The sequence below is a fragment of the Rhizopus delemar genome, genomic scaffold (assembly GCF_000149305.1).
Source record: "Rhizopus delemar RA 99-880 supercont3.11 genomic scaffold, whole genome shotgun sequence".
Classification (NCBI taxonomy): domain Eukaryota; kingdom Fungi; phylum Mucoromycota; class Mucoromycetes; order Mucorales; family Rhizopodaceae; genus Rhizopus; species Rhizopus delemar.
In genome coordinates, this window is record NW_027137837.1 from 901,533 (window position 1) to 920,566 (window position 19,034).

The 19,034-nt window shown below is 39.0% G+C and overlaps 8 protein-coding genes across 8 annotated transcripts; 5 read left to right on the forward strand and 3 right to left on the reverse strand.

The window, feature by feature from the left end:
* Nucleotides 1-1,231: 1,231 nt before the first annotated feature.
* Nucleotides 1,232-1,699, reverse strand: RO3G_13024 (uncharacterized protein; the record flags this gene model as incomplete). Its single annotated transcript, XM_067667608.1, has 1 exon — nucleotides 1,232-1,699. One exon carries the CDS (start codon nucleotides 1,697-1,699, stop codon nucleotides 1,232-1,234), a length of 468 nt encoding a protein of 155 aa, XP_067523709.1.
* Nucleotides 1,700-2,716: 1,017 nt separating this feature from the next.
* Nucleotides 2,717-6,119, forward strand: RO3G_13025 (uncharacterized protein; the record flags this gene model as incomplete). Its single annotated transcript, XM_067667609.1, has 3 exons — nucleotides 2,717-3,636; nucleotides 3,783-5,448; nucleotides 5,517-6,119. The coding sequence occupies 3 exons, from the start codon at nucleotides 2,717-2,719 to the stop codon at nucleotides 6,117-6,119; spliced, it is 3,189 nt and encodes a 1,062-aa protein (XP_067523710.1).
* A 967-nt stretch (nucleotides 6,120-7,086) lies between these two features.
* RO3G_13026 (uncharacterized protein) lies at nucleotides 7,087-8,118 on the reverse strand (the record flags this gene model as incomplete). The annotated part of the gene is made up of 2 exons (XM_067667610.1): nucleotides 7,087-7,689; nucleotides 7,810-8,118. The coding sequence occupies 2 exons, from the start codon at nucleotides 8,116-8,118 to the stop codon at nucleotides 7,087-7,089; spliced, it is 912 nt and encodes a 303-aa protein (XP_067523711.1).
* Nucleotides 8,119-9,199: 1,081 nt separating this feature from the next.
* RO3G_13027 (uncharacterized protein) lies at nucleotides 9,200-9,816 on the forward strand (the record flags this gene model as incomplete). Its single annotated transcript, XM_067667611.1, has 4 exons — nucleotides 9,200-9,240; nucleotides 9,424-9,454; nucleotides 9,514-9,630; nucleotides 9,811-9,816. 4 exons carry the CDS (start codon nucleotides 9,200-9,202, stop codon nucleotides 9,814-9,816), a joined length of 195 nt encoding a protein of 64 aa, XP_067523712.1.
* A 1,735-nt stretch (nucleotides 9,817-11,551) lies between these two features.
* Nucleotides 11,552-11,908, reverse strand: RO3G_13028 (uncharacterized protein; the record flags this gene model as incomplete). The annotated part of the gene is made up of 1 exon (XM_067667612.1): nucleotides 11,552-11,908. One exon carries the CDS (start codon nucleotides 11,906-11,908, stop codon nucleotides 11,552-11,554), a length of 357 nt encoding a protein of 118 aa, XP_067523713.1.
* Nucleotides 11,909-13,010: 1,102 nt separating this feature from the next.
* RO3G_13029 (uncharacterized protein) lies at nucleotides 13,011-13,577 on the forward strand (the record flags this gene model as incomplete). The annotated part of the gene is made up of 1 exon (XM_067667613.1): nucleotides 13,011-13,577. The coding sequence occupies one exon, from the start codon at nucleotides 13,011-13,013 to the stop codon at nucleotides 13,575-13,577; it is 567 nt and encodes a 188-aa protein (XP_067523714.1).
* A 2,728-nt stretch (nucleotides 13,578-16,305) lies between these two features.
* Nucleotides 16,306-17,225, forward strand: RO3G_13030 (uncharacterized protein; the record flags this gene model as incomplete). The annotated part of the gene is made up of 2 exons (XM_067667614.1): nucleotides 16,306-16,338; nucleotides 16,788-17,225. 2 exons carry the CDS (start codon nucleotides 16,306-16,308, stop codon nucleotides 17,223-17,225), a joined length of 471 nt encoding a protein of 156 aa, XP_067523715.1.
* Nucleotides 17,226-17,771: 546 nt separating this feature from the next.
* On the forward strand, nucleotides 17,772-18,866 carry RO3G_13031 (mannose-1-phosphate guanyltransferase; the record flags this gene model as incomplete). The annotated part of the gene is made up of 3 exons (XM_067667615.1): nucleotides 17,772-17,804; nucleotides 17,854-18,285; nucleotides 18,342-18,866. 3 exons carry the CDS (start codon nucleotides 17,772-17,774, stop codon nucleotides 18,864-18,866), a joined length of 990 nt encoding a protein of 329 aa, XP_067523716.1.
* Between the last annotated feature and the right edge of the window lie 168 nt (nucleotides 18,867-19,034).

The window sequence follows — 19,034 nt, forward strand, 5'->3', positions numbered from 1 at the left end:
CCATTTTCCTGCCAATGAATCCTTGATTTCAATCTTGCTATTTCTGCCAGTTCTTTTTGTAATGTCTGTAGTTGCAGATCAATTGGTGGTATGAGCTGCAATCGAATCGCTGGTGAGGGTTTTGTACGCAGGATCCTGTTACGTTTTTTCTCCAAGGTTTTGATTGTTTGTGACTGCCACTCCACATAAGCAATGGAATAAGAACGAATGATTTTTGCTGTGAGAATCCTTACCTCCTCCCATTGTTGTTGTGGGGTTCTATCTAGATCGGTACGTTGTAGTAGTTTGCTAATACCTTTTTCTAACTTTTGTTGTAAAGGCTGATGAGAAGCGTAGGAAGGATCAGCTCTCCATAATCCAGGTCCAAACTTCGAAGCGCCAAGTGTGTAGGTACTCTGTAGGATGGAATGATCTGACCAGGCTGGATGCAAACATGTGATAGCTGTGTTGGAAAGGCATTGGTGCAGTTCTGAGCCAAGGTAAATATAGTCGATGACGGAGAGTATCATATGGTGGGGTGTTGCCGCTGAAAACTGTGAATCTCTTCCAAGTTGCCTATTTTCATGGCATTGTGAAAGTTGGCCGCTAACAGAGCTATCCATAGTGGTGAAGTAGAGGTGTTGAGCAAGGATGGTTTTAGTATAGAATAGTTAAAATCCCCTGAGATAATTAAGCGATCAAAAGATATGGTTGTTCTATATTCTTGAAGCATAATTGTGAGATGTTGAAAAAACTGGTGACGCTCCGTAGCTGAATTAGCTGGGGCATATATATTTAAAATAAAGAACGGTTCATATAGTTGTTGTGGGTGTTCGACTCTGCAGAGTTGAAATCTGTCAGATGCAAAGGAAAGTGATGTGTCGATAATGTTAATGTCATATTCGGCGGAAAATGAAATGATGCCCACATGCTTTGTCCAGCTGGATTGTGTAGGTTGAAATAAGATGTTAAAGCTATCAATTATGGATGGTGTAGATGCGTGAGTTTCTTGTAAGCATAGTATGTTGAAATTCAGTAAGCGTAAGTATCTAATATATTCTTTTTGTGTTTGTGGGGATTGTGATTTCACTAAACGCTAATAGTTTAGTGATGCATATTGGCATATAATATTTGTCATAATTGGTTAAGATTTTGATTAAAGATGTAGTTTCCCTGAAACTTGGGAACCCTGATCTGGTACTGTTGTCATATTAATTAGTATGTTCAATTGGTTGTTCAGCATATTGATTGTTCAGAGTTCGTCTTCTGTAATAATGATGGGTCCTTCTCCCGGTACTTTGGTGGTGGAGGCTGGATCAGGCGGTATTGACGATTCCGTGTCCTTTAAAAGGCTATCTACTTCCATTTGATCAATATCCCTTGTCGCTGAACTCGATTCTTCCATCTGTTCTCCATCCGATGGTATGTAATCCGAGTCGTCGGTATCACTGGCCTCTTCGTTAGTTTGATCCTGTTCAGTTTGCATGGCGGAATTATCTGTGGCCTTGTCGGTGGATGGCTTGGAGGTTGTCTGTTCGAAGGAAGTGACTCGGTTTTCTCCTTTAGCTTTCTTGATGGGATTATGTGTCTGATTTCGAGGACACGCAAAAGAACGGTGACCAAACTGGTGGCAACTGTAGCATACTATGCGTGCTTTGGACTTTTCGCAATCAAACTTTGTATGACCAATCTTATGGCAATATCTACACCATGTAGGCATATTGTCCCAAGTTGCATGAAATATTTCAGGTCTCTCTTTGCATCACTGGATATTGTGGTAGAGTTCCTGATAGATGCTGGATACCTGATCTGTATTTTCAATAGGTACTGCGAGGACTGCATATCCAGCCCCCATAAAGAAACCAGTGGTCGCCTCGGTATGGATACCGACATCCTTAAGCTGACCAAAAGGAGACAAACTCTTTTTCAAACCCTCGAGTACTGCTTCCCGAGGTAACATAGGTAAATGGGATAATTTCACCCTAATCATCTTGACTGTATCGTCAACATCCTGGCGTGGTGTAACTCGGAGTTTGAGTTTAGAGAAAACTACCCCGTTAATCAAAATCTCGTTCTCGTCCTGTTCAATGTAAAGTTCCAGATACTGGGTAGAACTATCTCTGAGTATATTACATGTATACACGTTAGGGTGTTGGTTCTTTAGTTCCTGCATACACTGCAAGTCAGTGTATTGCGATTTCACATGAGTAATATCTAGCATGATAGCGTTGGCTGATCTTGCTGCTCTGTAAAAAATTCGTGATTGATATTCTCTCAAGGGAGAATCAGAATCTTGATCGGGTGCTGTTATTCCTTGATACATCAATGACACTGGTTGTTTGGCTGATATTACTTGAGCATAGGATCGTGGTTTGGGTTTGGTTTTGGGTTGTGCAGTCTTTTCAGGTTCCGCAACCAACGGAGAAAGGAATGAATCTACTGTACAGTCATTTCAGAAAGTAGAGTCGCATTTTGTAAAGTTTTATAATACAATTCATATGTGATTGCGACAAGTCACAGCGACTTTAATTTCTGGAAATATTGCTAATTAGACCTGAAGAACAAAATAGGAAATGTTATTATGCTAGAATCTTCTTGAACCTTTATTTCATAGCGAATTCAAAGATATATAAAGGAATAAAAACAAATTATTATACTATTAATCTTCTTTTTCGCTCGGTCATTACCAGCTTATTACAATATTTCTTTCTGTCAAAAGCTTACATTTAATATTTCAATGTCCTCTATGGAAGAACAATTTCACATGATACAACAGCAGATTGCTGCTTTACAAGAACAAATCAATGGTGCTACTACTACTCCTATGCAGTCAGCGGATGACACTGCTCCTCTCCCATTACACTCAATGGGTACTCGACCCCATTACGACTGGTCTCCTTCAGAAGGTCTCACAGAATTAATGAATCTTGATGCTCCACTACATACTTCGGCCCTACTCTCTGACTTGGAACGCAAAACAATTATTGAATCCTATCCTCCTATGGCTCATTTAGACTATAAGGCCCCGGCTACTATTCCATCAGCTGAACGAATGATGAACAAAGGCCAACGTTATGAGGACAACTCTCTCAAGCAGCTACAATATCTATTGTCAGCTGTATACCGTCCTCTTGACATTCTCAGTCATGAACTGGTCTCATCTGAAGCAGGCAATCCTAATTTGGAACGCTATTGTACAATGCTTCGAGATGTCCACAAACTTTTATTGCATGTTGGTGCATCTATGACACATACTCGCAACAACATTGCTCTCCGTGCGGTTAATCCTTCCTTTTCGATGAAAACCGGAAATGAGGTCAATTACACACTCCCATTAGATGAGTTCCAGAACACCCTGATTCAACAAACGGCAGCACGCAAGGCCACTCGGGAAGCTACAATCAACAAACGTCAACGCCGTCGTTTTCCAAATGGCAACTCTAGTTCCTCTGGCTCTTTCTTGAGCGGTCCAGATCAGCAGTTTTTTCGGGCAGGTCCACCCTCAGAGCAGGGTGGTTTCCCCAACAACACCAACACCAACTTCAACTACAACAGCAACCACAGCAACAGCAACAACAGTTCCAACAATTTCAGAAACAACAACTTTCGTACCAACAGCAACAACAACAGCAGGAAGAACACCAACCCTTTTCGTCAGTAAATCCAACAACTCCAACATCACCACTAGCATCAACACCCACAACAACCGACCCAGTAGGCGGTCGGCTCAGCAAATTTCATCAAAAATGGCAAACAATTTCAATCAACTCATTCGTAAACACTACAATTCAACACGGTTACAGAATTCAATTCCACACACTTCCACCAACAACAACAACACCATCAGCTATCCAACCTTTTGGCGACGAGCAGATACCATTGATCGATCAAGCTATTCAAGATCTACTGTCCAAGCAGGCAATAGAGCCCGTCTCCGATGTGGAAGTTCGCACGACACCCGGCTTCTACAGCTCGATGTTTGTCATCCCCAAGAAGGATGGCGGCATTCGACCGGTTTTCAACCTCAAACGCCTGAACCAATATCTGGACGCTCCTCATTTCAAGATGGAAACTATCAGGGAAGTAGCACTAATGATCAATCCAAACGACTACTTGGTCTCAATCGATTTGTCCGATGCATTTCTACACATAGGTCTTCATCCAGAATCGAGGAGATTCTTACGGCTCAAATGGAAAGATCAAGTTTACCAGTACTGTACGACCGCCTTTGGTTTGTCTACCAGTCCATTTGTCTTCAGCAAAGTTTGCAGACCCATATTAGAACACTTTCGCTCTCAAGGCTATCGGATTTCGGCTTATTTAGACGACTGGATTTTAGCTGCAAATACAAAACAATTGGCTATACAACAGGCACAGACAGTGGTGAATCTACTCCAACAACTAGGCTGGTTAATCAACTTCAAGAAATCGGTCTTGACTCCAACTCAGCAACTGAAACACCTCGGCTTTGTATTGAATACCAAAACCATGACGGCTTCTCTGCCGATGAAGAAGTTGAGGGATCTTCGCAGATCTATCAAACAAATATTGGACCATCCACGGAGACAAACCCCTCGAGTCATTCACAGTGTTACCATGAGGATTCAAGCAACCACCTTCGCCATATTTCCGGCACGCCTGTACACTCGTCGTTTGTTATACCACAAGAATCAAACGGTACATATGGACAAGGATTGGGATCACCCAGTGTCGTTAGATCAAGAGAGTCAACAGGAGCTACAGTGGTGGTACAACAACCTCAAGCTTTGGAATGGCCGCTCATTTCTGCCTACAACTCCATCGGAAACTGTGTATGTAGATGCCAGCAACACCGGTTGGGGATGCAGTTGGAGGAATCATCGAACTCATGGATATTGGACACCCGAAGAGGCTCAACAGTCCATCAACTGGAGAGAACTCAAGGCAGCATATCTGGCTTTACAGACATTTCCAACTCTCAGGAATACAACGGTTCTAATACGAACAGACAATACAACCAGTATGACATACATCAACAAACAAGGTGGCACTCGTTCTCTTCCTCTTATGACGTTAGCGACTCAAGTATGGACATGGTGCTTGAAGAACAACATTATGCTACAAGCCCAATACATTCAAGGCATTCACAACAAAGTGGCAGATTTCGAGTCGCGTCGCCAATACTTCAAGAACCTATGGATGATCAAACCAGCAATTTTTCAACAAATCAATCGGATGTGGGGCCCGTACTCTGTGGACCTATTTGCAGACCGAACGACCAGATTGTTACCAAAGTACGTCTCGTGGATTCCGGATCCTCACGCTATCCATACGGATGCGTTTACCATCCCGTGGAAGAGGTTTCCGCATCCATTCATCAACCCTCCATGGAATTTGATTACTCGGGTTCTTCACAAAATCATTCAAGAACGGCTTCCTCTGGTGACTCTAGTGGTGCCATACTGGCCCAGCGCGATATGGTTTCCCCTGGTACAACGTCTGGCTCTGATGGATCCTTGGCTGCTACCTCCACAATCGGTTCAAACAACATCACCTAGGACGCCTCACCCGTTACTACCGCAAAACTGGATGCTCTCCGTGTGGAAATTATCAGGAATAAACTAGTACGACAAAACCTCAATGCACAAGCGGTTGAGGATCTCTTGGCTCAGCGGTTGGTTAACAATGGCACTAACAGGCTCTATCGCAAAAACCAACTTCGTTTTCTGGCTTGGGCTACACAGCACAACGTTTCTTGTACGGCTTTTACTCCTTCGGAACTGGTGAATTTTTTGGCGGACATGCGTCAAGAGCATAATCTACAGGCCTCCACACTCAAGACTTTACGGACTGCGGTGGCTCATTTACACGACCTTTCTACAAGTATTAGTGAAGATACTCTTATTAACTCTTATTTAGACACTATCGCTAAGCAGGCACCACCCGTCTCAATCCACCGTCCAACCATTGATGTCTCTCCGGCTTTGTCTTACGCTCGTACTATTGCCTCCAGAACATCTACGACGGTCAAGTTGTTACAGCAAAAATTGGTTTTTCTCCTGGCAATGGCTGCTTTTCTCCGTCCCTCAGACTTGGCTCGCATTCCCTTTGCGTCATGTTCCATACTGGATAGTGGTCGCACCGAAAGAAACTCGTGGTAAACGTCGTATCATCAAGCCTTTCGCGGTTCACCCACATACGGAAGATTTCGAATTATGTCCTATTCAATGCTTTAAAGCACTCCGAGATCATCCGGCTCTACAAGCTCGTCCAGCCAATTCAAATCTCTTCGTCAAGTCCAACAATGTGCATCAGCCATTATCTGCGTCGACTATATCTACGTGGTTACATCGTGAATTTATCTCTCTGTGCACCAATGAATCTGGGGTCTCTATTCGGTCTTTGGCTTCTTCTCGAGCATTGGATCTGGGTATTCCACAGGAAAGCATTGTGGCTCTTGGCAACTGGGCTTCATCGGATACTTTTGTTCGTCATTACCAGAGAAATCAAATGGCACAGATTGATTTTACATCTATGGTTCTGTCAAGTCAAGACGAATTTTTTGATGCTTCTGACTCCTTTTAGACTCTGGATCAGCATAATAACATTTCCTATTTTGTTCTGACGGTCTCAAGAAATTCTTTCGAGAAATTTCTTTCGACCTAGAATTGCTAATTAGACCTGAAGAACAAAATAGGAAATGTTATTATACCCACCCTTCAATTTTCTGGTTATTTACTTTATATATATTATCTTTAGACTTTCCCTCCCTTCTTTATTTTATTCTTTGACCGAGCTCAAATTCGATTAATAATATAATAATTTGTTTTTTATTTCTTTATATATCTTTGAATTCGCTTTGAAATAAAGGTCCAAGAAGATTCTAGCATAATAACATTTCCTATTTTGTTCTTCAGGTCTAATTACAGTCGTTCCACTGCCACTTGGACATTTTTTTGAAAAAGGTGGTCGGACTTTTGAGAAAAATCGATTGGTTTTTTGGATACAATTTGATCCGAAAAAGGAAATTAAGTTGCACACCTTTTTGAAAATAAATTGGTCAAAAAATAAAATTAGTTTGATCAACCCTTTGGTCGTATAAATTTGGTCAGGTAAAAAGAAAAATGTCTAGATAGGATTTTTATTGAGGCAGTTACCGAATTGGTTAACAGAGTGTTGAATAAAGTTTTGCAAATGCTCAACAGGAATAGCCTCACTTGCTTCGATGATTCTTGATCTGAGGGTCTCAATATCACTAAGCTTTGTTCGCTTCACTTTACTTTTCAAGACGGCCCAGAATTGCTCAATAGGATTAAGCTCGGGCGAGTAAGGGGGAAGATAGACCGGTATATATCCCCTTCTGATGATGACTGGGTCAATTATACTTGGTACATGAATTGGAGCATTGTCCATAATGATATGGAATCCTCGCATTTCAGGAAACTCATCCATGATATCCATAGTATCGCTAATGAATTGAGTATAGTGTCCAGAGGTAGTTCCTTTAGGAACGGAAATCCTGTCCTCAGGTGCTTTTCTTTTTGTAGCGCCAACAACCTTTCTTCTTTTGATATTTCCAGACTCTCTCATGGTCAAGTTGACGACACCAAAAGCAGAAATTGCCCCAACAACAGTCTGCGAATTGGCTTTAGTAGAAGGGGTTTCCACGATTGCAGCCGAACCTTTTGCTGACCAGCCTCTGCTACGGCGCATGTTGATGTCAAAGCCTGACTAGTCAACAAATACGCAGTTATTCAAGAAATTAATACCCTTCTCGGTCCACTCTTTAACCCAAGCTGCGCGGGCTTCAAGAGTTTTTTCACAATTTCTAGCAGTAGCATGGCGACTTACTACTTTGAGGCTGAGATTGCACTCTTCTTTCATGAACTCGGCGACCCTAGACTTCTTTATTTCTAGCCCAGCGAAGCTTTTGATCAGATCTTCAGTTGCATCCTGAATTGTTGCAGAAACATCCTCATCAAAAAACTTGATTAAGTGCTCTTTGTGGGCACCGTTCAACTGACTGACTGGCCTGTTGGAAGTACGGTTAGTCTTCTTCAAAGGGATGTTCTTTTCTGGATCATTATTATAAGCTTGTTTCCATTTTCGAGCTGTATTGTAATTAACATTTGCAGCTTTAGCTGCGTCTTTTGGTTTCATTAGTTTTTCATTAAGGAAAAAAAAATATCTTCTTCTGTCCTCATCAGTGTAAACATTGTACTGAGTAGCCCTTTCTTTTTTGGGCTGAGGGTCTTCCATAACGACATCACACTCATTCACTTCAAGTTGAAGCTTTTGATTTTTGATGGATTTACGAAGATCAGTCAAGCTTTTTAGTCTGAATGATTTCTCCTCACAAGATTGACCAAACTAATTTTATTTTTTGACCAATTTATTTTCAAAAAGGTGTGCAACTTAATTTCCTTTTTCGGATCAAATTGTATCCAAAAAACCAATCGATTTTTCTCAAAAGTCCGACCACCTTTTTCAAAAAAATGTCCAAGTGGCAGTGGAACGACTGTAGCAAGCTTGGTCGAACTTATTTTTACTTTTAGTTGAAAAGCTCTTTCTAATTTAGTCGAAATAAAGGTACACAAATGGACGAAATAAGCAAGTTCATTTGGTCGAAATGAGACGTCACTTTTGGTTGTAATTTATTTTTTATTGGTCGAATTTAGTCGAAATTGAAGTGGAAATACACTATTTCCAGAAATTAAAGTCGCATTTTGTAAAGTTTTATAATATAATTTATATGTAGTTGCGACAAGTCACGACGACTTTAATTTCTGGAAATAGTGTACAGTCAGAGTGGAAAAGAATTAAAACATCTGACAGCTAGTGGAAATAACAGGAGACAACTAATATGAAGATTATCACCTTACTATTATTAATATAAAACATATAAATATCCAAAGAACAATAAAATAAAAAGAAGTTAGTTTTCTATTATATTATAAATCTTGTCTATTGCTATAAATTATCATTTCAATGTCCGGAACTCGTTACACATTTATCGTTGGTCATTTAGATTTATCGTGTGCCCAAAGTTAATGTTTCTACAGTAACAAAATGTCAATTAATTCTCAATTCAAAAGCTTTAAGATGCCAAAAACTAAAGGACATAATAATTTCTTTCATGTATTTGCTGCTGAAAAATGGGACTTTTACAATTATTTTGTATCAACGCATGAAAATATCAATAAATTTAAAAGTTACAAACTAATACGAGACGATTATATTAATGGTATCCAGTGGATCTCAAGTTCAGAAGCGCCAATTGAAGTAAAAAACTATGTTACTGAACTCAAGGATAACCTTGTAAAGTACCAAATCCTAAACAAATTTATGATGTACTAATTAAATTACCACTATTACCTAGCCCTCCAAAGCAGCAGTGAAGGCAAAAAAAGCAAAACAAAATATCAAGAGCCCAGTTAATAACCATGGTATTATCATGTATAACAGTACCGCAGGCGACATTTTCTTTGGTGATAATGTAAATTTATTAATAGTGGTATATTTGATAATATAAATTCTAATTGATATATTTGTTAGGCAAAAACGAATGAAGACAGCAGTAGCAGAAATTGCGATAATAAAAAACGCAGTCTTGATAACAATGATGACATTTCTACAGGACATTTAAACAAGAAGAAAAAGCCTAATAATAAGGTAAGCATTGATATTATTTTCAAATTAAACACATTAGTAATATCTTGTTTAGATTTCTGGCTTATGGGAAGATTGGGTGAATTTTATGCTGGATGAAGGGAATGTAGAAAGTTTTCATGCTTACAGGTTAGTAAAAAACAACCAAAAAAAACATAAACATCATTAACAATTTACCGATAGCCCTGAGAATCACGGAGTGATTAGATGTGGTAGAGGAGTGTCGCCAAAGCCAAACCTTGATGATGAAATATACAATAGGCATATAGAGCTTCACGTCGATAATGAATATGTTATTCCAGATATTACTAAAGATTATTTGAATGGTGTAATTGATAGCGTAAATAGAAATAGCTAAACTACATTGTTGTCATTTTATTTCAACTAACCAAACTTAAAAAACAAGTCCAATCTGGAAGAATTTCGAAAAAAGGTCAAAGAAATCCCTGATACTGATAACCAAGATAATGAGATTACATTCAATTTTTTGGAAGATGTTTTTAGGGCTTGGTAAAAAATAGTTTAGTTACAAAGAGATTTCTAATTATTTTTGATTTTAATGTTTTAATTTCAGTTATAATTTTTATTCATCAAAGCAAAATTTGGAAAAAGATGAAGTAACTTTTAATGACATGCTTGTTTATCCCTTCTTGAAGGCAGCTGCGAACGCAGTAACAAATATAAAAAGCTGCTGTACAGAGTTTCGGGTGGGTGAAACACCTTTACAGTCAATGGCAAAGCAATTAAATGATAATGACGATTCCACAATTTATTATGCTGATGGCATAATCACTCTTTATGGAATGGAAGAGTTAGAAGTACTCCTTTTGGAAACTTCATCGTTTTTTGGGAGCAAAAAAAACGATAAAAAGTGTTTCGACCATCACAAGGGTCTCTTCGGTTCACTTTCTATGATCAAGACAGTTGCTGACGAATATTATCTTGGCTCAATTGAAAATTTTTCTAAAGTAAAAATAATATTTATTCAAGCTGCAGGTACGACATTTTATAATACAATATGTATTAAAATATTAAATACTTTTAAAAGGCAGGACAATATATATTTGGAGTTTGAAGTATATTGTAGAAGGCCCTGCTTACGAGCTTTGGTTAGAAGGACGTTTAGATATTAACCCAAGATTTGGTAGCAAAGTAGCAGAGTTACCAAAAATCATAAGCTTTTACTGGTTATTGAAAGTAAATGCTAATCAAATAAATTTCAAGATACAACTAACAATTTATTTTTCTTAATAGTGTTTATTAGAAGATTCTGTCAAAAGCATTTCCGCACTCAAGAATGAACATATGAAGAAGTTAAAAGAATTAAGATTTGCTTCTTTTCCCTCGAAAAGTCTTTCTACGATAATTAATCCAAGCATTCTGAGGTTAGTCGAAGAGGAAGATAAGGTTGGAATGCATCAACTTGGCCCATTTTATAAATAAAATATTTCTATGTATTATCTTTTATATATTAGTTGTATGAATACAATAGCAGTGTAGTTTAGCAATTTTGTTCAAAGATAATGGTAGTACTTTTTGACAATCAAGTTACTGAGTAACAAAAAATTAATATCACAGAATGGATCAACTAGAAGATAACCAACTTACATCTTTCATCCTTGGTGTACTTGTTAGCTGGTATACTTTTGGTGTACTTGACAAGTATCTAAAAGTACACTGAAAGCACATTCGAGTAAAAAAAAAAAAAAAAAGTAATATTTTATGCTAACGATAGATGAGTTTATTTCACAAATGAGAATTGCCTCACCAATTGTTCCTGAGAAGCTGCACGAATAAAGATACGACAGGTTTTAGAAGAAATTTTTAGATTGATCAAATTTTACACCTGGCCCACATGTACTTTTGAGTTATTGGATATCTCAATCGATGATCACCAACAAATTTACAGAAGTGCTTCCAATGATTAATTTTTGGACTCCTGACCCTCCATCTGACTTAGTATACACTGAATAACTGATATGATTATTGCCATCAGGCATGGTGCATTCGGTTGATTCTGAGTGAAAATCAATATTGTTGTTTCTATAGAGTAAACTTCAGCAGCCAAAATAATTAAAGCAATGCCATAATCTTGAATAATAGAACCATTGAACAAAGGAGGTATCAATTCCAAAAGTTGAGGGTTCAAGCGGCAATCATAATTTAAAATTCTTTTTATTTTACTGTTAATTTCTGTATAAGGACCTTGCTTTTTGATAATTCTTGGTGTTGCAGAAACTTTGACAGACCTTTGAAGAATAGAGTCATCTTTGTCTGCCATTTGTGTTAGGGTACCTGCCGCTTGTTAATCTTTATACACCTTTTCATTTTGGTCTCTACTGAATGAAATTCGTCCGGAAAATACTTTCGATACAACATCATTTTCAAATGGAATATTCTTTGATAGCACTAATGAATTTTCATTTGACAATAAACACAACGCTGATGCAGTATCATTAGAATTTTGTTTGAAAAATTCAAGCTTCATAGGTTGATAATAAGCAAGTTTGGTGTATTGAATGGCTTGGTGTTGATTAAAGTTTGAATGAGTTAAAGCACGTTTCGAGCCTTCAGCAAATGTGAATTCAGAACAAGTTTCAAACTTTCTTTTTTACGATTTATACATATCCCTGTGGTATTTCTTATTGTGTTTATTTTGTATTGACAGTATCTACGATATGATCTAGTGTGTGTTTGACTGTTTAAATGGGTATTTTGAGTAGTTTCATTGATCGATTTCAGCTTCATTCTTTGTCATTAAAACTTTTTAAAAATGCTGATTGAAAATAAAACGCGTAGGATATTCCCTCTTTTTTGATCACAACAAAATGGATTTATGCTATTCAGACGACTGTCCCTCAAGCAAATTCATGCGTAAGTGTCCTATGTGACAATACTTAGAAAGAAAAAAAATTGAAAGTTGCCAAATATATCTCGTATGTGTTGCCATTTTTGGTCAAGATTACTGCCAAATTTAGTAAATTATTTCTGCCAATAAGAAATAAAAATGATTGCCATAATTTTCAAAATGTTCCGCCGTCGCTCTTTCATGAATTTATACGTTACACACACTACGAACATTAACTATGCCTCCAGGCTCTACTAAACCTGATAATAATAACGACAATAACATGAAAAACCTTAATAATATTCTATCACAGGATGAAATTGATTACTTACTTTCTCATTTCGAGACCCATCGCAAATCTCTGAGATGTCCTAATTGCGAGAAAAAGGGTATTTTCCGCCGAAACGGCTCTAATAAATCTGAGCCTCCACAACCTATTTTCCGTTGTCATGGTTGCGGCAGCAGCTTCCGAGCCAAAGCTATGTTGAACATTTTTAATTCCATATAGCCTACTTCTGCAAACACACAAACATTGATGAATCCTGAATTTTCTGGCGCTACGTCATCCCAAGTGGCACAAACCGACAACAGCCAAACTGATTCACAGTCTCTCCTTAACATGATCCAACTATTAACAAAAGAATTAGCTTCCGCAAGAACTGAAACTGAACGACTTCGAGTCCAGACAGCACAACTCCAGGAACAACTAAATCAACAGAACAACGCCTCGAATCCCACAAATCACTTGAACCCATCCGAGTTTCCTCCTTTTCAGAACACTGCAACAGCACTTTTACAATTAACTCCATGGCACCAACCTGAAAAACTTCAGAAAATTAAAGATCAATTGACCGCTCAACGACAACAACGACGACTACAACGACAAGAAGCTGCAGCTCGTCTGTTACAGCCACCCTCTACCAATCAAAGATTTAAATATATCTACTTGCCTATAAAGGCTAGAGTATCCATTGGACAGGTCCGCTCTTGCTTGCGCAAATTGGATATTAATAATAACCGTATCATTGACATACACTACCCTGATCGTAACATTGTCGCCCTTTTGATCCACAATGATTACGAAGACGAGCTCCGACAATAACTATAGCGCTTCAAAGTAATCATCAAAAGAGGAATTTAATCCTTGCGATCCTCAAGTACTTCGTGATCCGAAATATGCTGATCGCACCCCTGCAGAGCGAGAATATCTTGCTTTTATACACCACTGCAACCGCATTGAAAGAGCTCTACAATACATTTGAGCCCCAGTTAAATTTGCCATTGCCCGATACTTTTATTCAAATGGCTGGATCAGCAAACGACTTTTACAAGAAACTTTGCCGACACGAACAATAAACAGACAGCAAGATATCGATATATTCTTTTCCGATGATGATCACATGAGCACCTTTGAAGAAACTAAGGACATAAACCAAGCCACGGCTCCTATGGATGATACAGCCTCCATATGAATCCAATCACTATTACTCTCTCCAATGCCACAGGCCGAGCAAAACAGGCCATATCGCCAATACTCCATCTTGCCCAATCTTCCTCGGTTCTTATTACTAAAACTTGGCTTTTGCCACCTAACAAATACCCTACCCACTGGAAACAATTTCACACATATGATATCAAACTACAAACCCTAGCTACTAAGGGTCATCGAGGTATCAGTCTTCTTATCAAACCAACCTGCCCATATCATGTTCATCACCTACCGAACGACGACGACATGTCGATTTCCCAATACAAACTCTCCTCCATTATTGCAGACACTCTTGTACATTGTGTTTATCTTCCTATCTCGCTCGACAATCAAGTCGCCAGTCAGGTCCTGGATTCCTTACCACGTACAGCGCCCGATATCAAGCATATCATCCTATGTGGCGACTTTAATGCAAGAATGGGATTTTATACCGGAGATAACTCTACAAACCCCAGAGGAAATACGATATATAGATGGCTACAAGGACACAATTTCATCTTATGGAACCAACGTCTTGCATATGGAAACCCCACTTTTATAGCACACCATGGTAGCAGCATTATAGATTTCTTCATGAGCGATACTGAGCTATGTAACCCTTCTGTAACAATACGGGAAGATCTTTCTTTGGATTCTGCACACAAGATGATGTCTTTCTCATATCATCCAACATATTACCAGAAACCCACAGTCAATAACCACGTACCACCTGGAAACTCACAAATTTGCAGGATGCTAAAACAAGGAATTAATATATTCAAAATTTTCAAAATGCAGCTAACAACGTATCAATGTCGATCGAAAACAATAAACAACAGCCTTAGGATCAACAGTCAGCAAGAGATTTTATTGAAAAACTAAATGATGGCATTTGTCAAGCAATATGTATATCACTGGATAACATTTGCGGACGCATATGCCAACAAACCGACCCATTAAAGGGCTTTTGGACAGCGGAAATGAGACAAGCATAGGAGACTAGAGAGTACTACTATAGGAAATGACATAAAGCATACGGTCTGAATAAACTCCATCCCTGGTGACAGCATCAACAAGCACGTACAAAGCTGAGGCGTCTTATCCACCAACGACGTCGAGAAAGCTGGCGTAAGTTCTGTCATCAGATGGCAATTGGAGAGTATACAAAAGCTATTTCTAAACTCAGTCGTATCCGTAAACATCGCGCCCTACGACCCAAGTTTTCTACACCTCAAGGTCCTCAGCATGCTGCAGACATAATGGCTTCACATCTAGAGAATATCTTTTCGGTAAAACTACAAATAGAAGTACAAAGAAACAATATTTATAATCCAATTCTACCCTTTGAGATAGAGTGCCCAATTACTGCAGAGGATATACAAGAAACCATTAAAAATTTACCAACAAAGAAAGCACATGGGGTAGATAACCTCCGGAATGAAATGCTACAACATATGCAACATCTACTGTACCGCTCCTTCTTTCGCTTTTCCGTTTATGCTGGATGTGGCCTTACACCCCACAATCTTGGCGTGTTGCTCAAGTTGTCCCGATATATAAAAAAGGCTCCACTGACGAACCGAGTAATTACCGACCTATCAGTCTAACTTCTATCTTTAGAAAGATCTTGGAACGTTGCATACAATATAGCTTGCAAACTGACGGATACCCACTTGACATTGCACAAGGCGGTTTTAGAGAATCCCGTGGTGCGATAGACCAAGCTCTTTGCCTTGCAGAAATCTGCCATATACTGCGTTCACATTATCATACCAAGTCCGTACTAACCTTTCTGGATATAAAATCCGCCTATGATACTGTCGACAGGAACTATATATGGAAGATCTTACAGCCTTATATATCCTCTCCACTCCTAGGTCTTCTACGCAACTTGTTTGAGGAAGCCCAGATAGAAGTGCTCCTCTCAAATGCAACTTCTAGGCGTTTCCAACCAAAGATTGGAGTACTTCAAGGATCCATCCTCTCACCCTATCTTTATTCGGTATATATAAATCAACTTCCGGTATATCTACGCCGTCAAGCTATAGAGGATGATACACCCCCATTATATTTAGCACCACTCTTGAATTGCTTACTTTACGCGGATGATGTGTTTTTGATAGCCAACAGATCAACAATGGTTGATCTACTACGAAAATTCGAAGAATATAGTATACAAATGGGATACCGGTGGAATCCTTCAAAATGCGTCATTTTGGATAACCAACCACAAACAATAGAATAGGCTATCTATGGCCAAGTTCTCCCGCAAGCGACAACTTTTACTTACCTAGGAATACCCTTCAAACCAGGCGGCCACCTTGATCCGGCGAAGCTTGTTCAAAGCAATATTTTCAAAGCCATGTCTACGATGAATGTCCTATCTTCTATTGGGGTAAACCCATCTGGATTCTCCAAGCTCCTATGCTCTCGCTTTTATGCTCAAATAGTTCGGCCACAAATGGAATATGGCATAGCTATCAAATGCTTCAATCACACTCAGCTGAAAATTTTAGAGGAGGCACAAGACAAATGCATATGTAAGATCTATGGTGCGTCTAGAAAAACATCCACCAAAGTGATGCTCTATTTGGCTAAGCTACCCACAAAGAGGGAAAGAGTAGCTATCCTGCAAGCCCAATTCCTCTTTCGTTCATTATCTTTACTGAGGACACACTGTTGTATCGCTTAATGTCGTACATACAGTACACAAGAGGTCATCAATGGTATAAACTATCAAAAAATGCTCTGTGGAGATTGATGCCGCCGACAATAACAGACTTAAATACCCGAGGCTTTAGAGCAATAAAAAAGAAATTCCTCCACTCTAACCTTAAAAAATAGATCCAAGGTAAGAACTCCAGACTACTATCCAGCTGTCGACCAACGATCACTCTCGACCCTATTTTGTGGCTACCAGTGACTCATGAAGAAAGAAGTCGACGTATACGATGGCGCCTTGGTTGGCTGCCAGGTAGTGCTCCCAAGCCCTGCCCTTACCATCCCAATAACAATCTGTTAAGACGTCACGCTATCAGCTGCCTCAATATGCATCGTCGTCTCTGTATACCTGAAGCAATAGCTGACCTTATATCTTTCCTTTTGGATACGCTTCCGACACGCACATTTCTTCCCTCTAGTACTGCTTTGTCCTGGACCTGTCGATGGCCCGCTATATGTTCTATCCTCCATGAATTAGATCAACTACAACACTATACAACCATCCCGTGCAAGACACCTCATGGCCAAAAATTAATTGAATGGCTGAAACAACTCAACTAACTTCGTATGTCTCTCTATGCACCCTACTTTACTTTCTCATTTTTTACCCTTGAACCTGAAGGTTTTTTTCTAAACATCAAACCTCCAAACGGATTGATCTGATCCGGGCGGACACTTATTTGTTTTATTTTTTAGCGCTCAATTGGACCTTTAATAAAATATAACGTTTAAACAAAATGTTCCACCAAATTTACAGAAACAGGCCAGTTTTATTATCATGCCAAGACAACAGGCGCTTATTTTTGTCTGAAATTTAAAAAATGGAAACAAAAGGGATCTACAATGAGCGGGATAAGGAATGAGATGTGACAAAAAAAATTTGGGTTCCTGCAAAATAACTATAAATAGCATCACAAAGCCAACTTTTATTTTCTCTTTTTCTTTCCTTGATTACATCATGAAAGCACTTATTCTTGTCGGAGGCAAGTATTGACTTGACTTTTATCACTTTTTTTTTTCCTTATCTTTTTCATAGGTTTTGGTACTCGACTTAGACCCCTTACGCTGACGCTTCCTAAACCACTGGTTGAATTCGCCAATAAACCCATGATTCTTCATCAGATCGAACATCTGGCAAAAGTAAAATACGATCCAACCCATCCATAAAAACTCATGCGTCTATTCATAGGCTGGTGTGACTGATATTGTGTTGGCCGTCAACTATCGCCCAGAGATCATGGTAGCTGCCTTGAAGGAATATGAAAAGGAATATAATGTCAGAATTACTTTTTCAGTAGAGACAGAACCTCTCGGTACAGCCGGCCCACTGGCTTTGGCTCGAGAGATCCTCGCCAAGGACGATTCACCCTTTTTCGTACTGAACAGTGACGTGATCTGTGATTACCCTTTTGAACAATTACGTGATTTCCACTTGGCCCATGGTGCGGAAGGTACGATCGCAGTCACCAAGGTCGATGATCCTTCTAAATATGGTGTGGTTGTCAACAAGGCAAACTCTTCGTTGATTGAACGATTTGTGGAAAAACCAAAGGAATTTATTTCAAACAAGATTAATGCTGGCATGTACATCTTGTCTCCTTCTGTTCTTGATCGAATTGAGGTAAGGGAAAAAAAAAACTTCATTCTTCTGTTGGACTCAATGGATAGCATGATTAGTTAAAACCCACATCTATCGAAAAAGAAGTATTTCCTTTTATTGCCCAAGCAGGTCAACTTCACACATTTGACCTGGAAGGCTTCTGGATGGATGTCGGTCAACCCAAGGACTTTTTGACCGGTACATGTCTCTATCTGTCCCATTTGGCTAAAAAGCAACCTCAGTCTTTGGCTGACCAAGATTATGTATACAAGGGTAATGTCATGGTTCATCCTACGGCCAAGATCGGTAAAGACTGTCGTATTGGCCCCAATGTAGTCGTCGGTCCCAACGTGGTGATCGGTGACGGTGTGCGTCTTCAACGATGTGTGCTCTTGGAAGGTGTGCAGGTCAAGGACTTTTCTTGGATCAATTCGAGTATCATCGGTTGGAATTCCTCTATCGGTAGTTGGACTCGTATCGAAGGTGGCTCTGTTTTGGGAGATGATGTGGTTGTAAATGACGAAATTTATATCAACGGTGGTTCTATTCTGCCTCATAAAGGCATCTCTTCTAATATCACAGAACCTCGAATCATTATGTAATTTTTTATCATTTATTTATTCTTATTCATTGTCACTTTTATATTTGCACATAAAATTTATTCATTTTATAAAAAATATCTTTACACTCTCATTCCTCACGATCCATTCTGTATACTTTTTTTAAAAAAAAGGCTATGTTTCAAACACACTAAAAAAATACTTTAAATA